A 4,497-nucleotide genomic window follows, 5' to 3' on the forward strand; every position below is an offset into this window, starting at 1 on the left:
CTGCTGGAGGCGGCGGTGCCTAACGCTGGAGCTGTCACGCTGGTACTCACTGGTACTCTCAAGCATCATGTTGGTTCACGGTTTCACAAATCTAGGTACTAAAAAAAATATTTGCATTTGGAAGGAATTAAAGGACATCCGAAGCACTGTCTTTTCTGTACTTGTCATCCATTGATGTCTGCTGTGCTGTGTCTTTAACAATCCTATACTTTGTGACTGAGTTAATTTCTTTCCCAAACATCTTGAAACTTCTTCATGGTTACATAATCTGTGTTTTGGGTTTTTTTTTTTTTTTTTTTTTTTTTTAATTCTCATCATCTTTGGTTTGAGTTTTTTGTTTGCTTGTTTAGGATTTCCTTACTCATCTCTATCTTTCTGACAAATGTATCTTGCAAGTACTGCAAGCAGAAGAAATTGCATAGCAAAGTGCTTGACATATGGGGTGTCTGGGTATAATACTTGGCGAAATTTGAGTAACTCGGGCCCACTTCAAGCCACAAAATGTCATAGTCTTGTCTTGTTCAGGTGGGTTTTTCCTTATTAAAAAAAAAAATTATGTCAGGATGTAGACAAGATTAACTGCTCCCTAAGGCATAGGGAGCCGGGGGGACTCCCCTGGCTGCCTGGACAAGGCCCCACCAGTCAGGGCCAGTCCCACCACACCCAGCCAGGGAGCAGCACAGGGGAAGAGGTGGTGGCAACTCAGAGACCAGATCATTAACATGTTTGTGATGGTCAGAAAGCTCTGAAGTCAATCTCTGGATCAGGTTCTACACAAACAGGGCCCATAAACAAGCACATGTGGTGCTGTAGCTGAGGTGAGAATCCAGCACTCCTCTTCCATCGCTGGGGCAGAAGCTAGCAGCCCTGAACAGAGCAGAGATTGAGTCCCTGGACAGAGGCTGTGGCTAGGGGTCCCAGGTGAGGCTCATCAGGACCATGACGGCCTACAGTCTCTTGGGGATCTGACAGGTGAAATTTATACAACCTACTCTGCAATCATCCAAATTGACAGGGAGAGTTGTTTGCCTCATCAGGAAATCCTTCTTGGCATGGGGGCAGCTTGGGACAGAGGAAAAGCCCCAAGGGGAGTAAAGTGTCTTTCCCCAGGTCTTTTGGATAGCAGGGCTGGGCAGAGAGGCTAGTGCCAGGTCACTCTTGTCCTGGTGCTTCTCTTAGTGGCTTGCTAAGGATAGTGTTCAATTTGGATACTGCTTCCTACTCTTGTGTTACCTCAGAACTTCAAAAATCTAATGCCTTCTGGTGAAAGCCCTGCACAGACTTGACACAAGTCTGCAGTAGGAGGCCTTGGCAAGCACTGCAGGGCCTCTGAAGCGATACCTGCCTTTACCTCTTTACACCTGGCTTCTCCACAGGTACCTCTGCAGGGTCTAAATGTCAGGATGGGGAGAGGGGAAGCAGGGAGACTTTTGCAGAGACAAAACTTCCTCTGAGCCTGATTTACGTGATCTCTGTGCTTCACTGGGTTTAGGACATGGGTGTTACATTGGACAGCCTGGCTTCCTCTGCACCCTGCTGTTTGCCACAGCCAGGCTGGGGCTGAGGCTGCAGCTCCTGCCCAGGCAGGTTATTCCTTACCAAGGCTGGCTCGCAGCCAGAGCCCCAAATGGTCCTTCAAGCATCTTCAGCTTCCACACACCAGCACAACTAGGACAAATGACAGGAAAGGAATATGCAATTATTTTACTGCTATCAAAACCTGAATCAGCCATCTAGCAGCCTGGCAATAGGGAAAAATAATGCTTGGGCTCCCTGTGCCTCCTTCAGCCCAGCAGAGACGGTGATGAAAAGCTGAGTAGAATGGTCTACCTTACCAGCTCCCAGCTCTTCCTTGTAGCTGAATTCACCTCAGCTCCATGGGATGATTAGGCTGGTTTGCCATAGAGAAAAGTTACCACTTAGGCTTTCTCTGCAGACACCTAGGAGAAGTGTAACTTGCCCTTCCCTGCTTGGCTGAGCTTCCAAGCGTGCTGAAAGCCACTTTTCCCTGCAGCTCTCATTCTCAGTTCCTGCAGCCCTGCATGTTTGCCATAGGCCCCTGAAATCCTACAGACTGTTCTTGCACAGAAACCTCACATCAACCTTGTAAACCCACACCAGTCCCTCAGGTATAATGCTATGGCTCAACAAGGACCTCAGCAACCTATTATTACTTCTCTGGGTGTCATCTGTGTTCTTTCTGGTTTTGTGTACATAAACTCAGGAATTAGTCATGCTCCCACAAAACAAACAACAACATCAAAAAAAGGCTCCTGTGTTTTTTGTAAGCTGTGTGAGTTTTGACTGATAAAAATTTGAATTCTTCCTAATTCATCCTGAGGGCATGAAAAAGCAGGCAGTGGGCCCTGTCTGTTCATCTGCTACTGAGAGATTTTTGTTTGCTTTTTTCCTTTATCAAGGCATTGTGTCCTTGGGTACTTGTTTGCTATATATATCTGCTCTATAAAAGAATTTGCTATATTATATTTGCTATAAATCACTATGTAAATGACATAATTCAAAACCCTCATTCTCACGAGGAATCATACAATGGTTCAAATTGTTTGAAATACTGAAAACATCTTTTAATTGTAGAATTCTATACAAACTTGGGTAGATACATAAATGGCCACAACAAAATGTGTTCTTATTGCCTGAAAATTTTCACAGAAATACAAACATAGATGGCAAGCTTACTGACATCCAACAGGATGAGATATCTTTAAACTTGCAAAATGAATAGACACGACACTCCTAAGCAGTTTGTATGTGTTTGACTGTCCTTGAAGCTCTTCTGCTTATATACCAACCTCAATATACAAAGAACCAAGATTAAAATTTTTAATGCACATCACATAATGATGTAAAATTAAGCACAAAAAAAGGTGAACAAATTGTAATCCTGGAAATACACTATTTTTTTTTTTACCTAGGGCATTGACTCATTCCAAGGATGATTTCCTGTATAGTTATGTTTTAAGTAAGACACACACCTTGTTTCTGCACAGGACATCAATATCAGATGGAGATACAAGAATGAATGGTAGCAAACATAAGGGAAAGAAATGTAATCACAAGTGGAACTCAAACTACATGCCAGTGTTCTTGCAGCCCTAAGCAAAGCTATACATAAAAATATGCTACAACCATTAGTCTCAAAAAGTCCTTGGCACTTTTCCTCTGATAATCTTACTTTCTTTTTTTAATGGAGCAAATTACATTTCTGCACCAATATCATAAGGCAAAACTATAAAAGCAATTACAAGGACAAGTTGCCAAAAAACCCCAAGGCAAAGATACACCCCACCCTCAGACCATCACCCCCCAGCTCTGAATGCTTTGTGAAATAAAATCATCCCTCCTCCTCATCACTGTCTTTCATTGTAATGCCCTGAAGTCCTCCTGCATCCGTGACCGAGACCGTGGCTTCCTCCACAGTCAGCCGGCTGTGCACGGTGTCGTAGGTTTTGCTGTTCAGCGTCCCCTCCATCACGCCTTGCAGCCTGAAGTCTCGGTAGGTTTTCTGTGGCAAAAGTAAAACATCCTCAATTGGGCTCCAGCAAGTCTCTTCAGCAAGTACTCTCTCAGTACTCTTTCACTAAACACTGGCCATTTCTAGCATGCCAGTGGCACAGGTTTATTCCTCCTGCAGGTTAAGCACCTATCACCTTGATAACGATTTTGCGATCTTAGCTTTTGGGCTGCGTGAGATTTCTACAAACTCTAGAGATTCTAATTTGATGGTTATTCCTTTAAGAGATTGTATTTTGTGCTGCAGCATACTCTAACTGCTGATTTCTCAGTAACTTCCATTTCTTTCACTTATTCAATAAGACACCAGCTGAGATTTTTTTCTAAACACCTATTGAAATGTGTATCTGGCTACAGGCAGTTCAGTTCTGTCATTTCACAGAAAATGTAAATGCCTGACCTTTTCCCCAGTAGTGTAATTTTATTTATATTTCTCTACACATTTATATGCCAAATGTGGAAAAAATAATGATTATATATTACATTATAATATAATATAGACTCTAATAATGAATACAGATTATGATCTATACTATACAGTGTCAGAATTTCTGAGGTGACTACCTAGTTAATTTACATTCTAAGTCTCTACATCTTGATTTGCATCTACTCTTTTTTTTCATTTCAGAAGATTTTGTTTTCCTGGTATTCATCCTTTCTTTCTTTGTTTTTCCATCATGTAAGAATTCTGTGTGGAATTGTTTTATTCATCAATGCTATGTTCAAGTAACCACATGGAAAAATCAACTATGTACTTCATTCTTGTAACACATTTGAAATAATCTTTCCTGATGTTACCCTTAAAGGCTTAAGAAGGACAAGTTGATCTAGGCAGTTTCTTATTTTGTGTATGCTATCACTACAAATTCTCAATGTTTTGGAAGAGAATATGGGGAAAAGAAAATGGAAGATAATTAAGGGCTATCAGGCCCATTCCTTTGCCTGAGGAGGAGACCACGTACAACT

The 4,497-nt window shown here is 42.0% G+C and overlaps 1 protein-coding gene across 12 annotated transcripts in view; it reads right to left on the bottom strand.

The window, feature by feature from the left end:
- Window positions 1–2,560: 2,560 nt before the first annotated feature.
- The window catches only part of CADPS2 (calcium dependent secretion activator 2), a 224,060-nt gene continuing 222,123 nt past the window's right edge, over window positions 2,561–4,497 (bottom strand). For all 12 annotated transcript variants that reach the window (XM_031056930.1, XM_031056928.1, XM_031056929.1 and 9 more), the window contains one exon: window positions 2,561–3,523. In XM_031056930.1, coding sequence (XP_030912790.1) covers window positions 3,353–3,523 — 171 coding nt within the window. In that variant the 3' untranslated portion in view covers window positions 2,561–3,352. The remainder of the gene's footprint in view (window positions 3,524–4,497) is intronic.

This window comes from Geospiza fortis, unplaced genomic scaffold (assembly GCF_000277835.1).
Source record: "Geospiza fortis unplaced genomic scaffold, GeoFor_1.0 scaffold195, whole genome shotgun sequence".
Classification (NCBI taxonomy): domain Eukaryota; kingdom Metazoa; phylum Chordata; class Aves; order Passeriformes; family Thraupidae; genus Geospiza; species Geospiza fortis.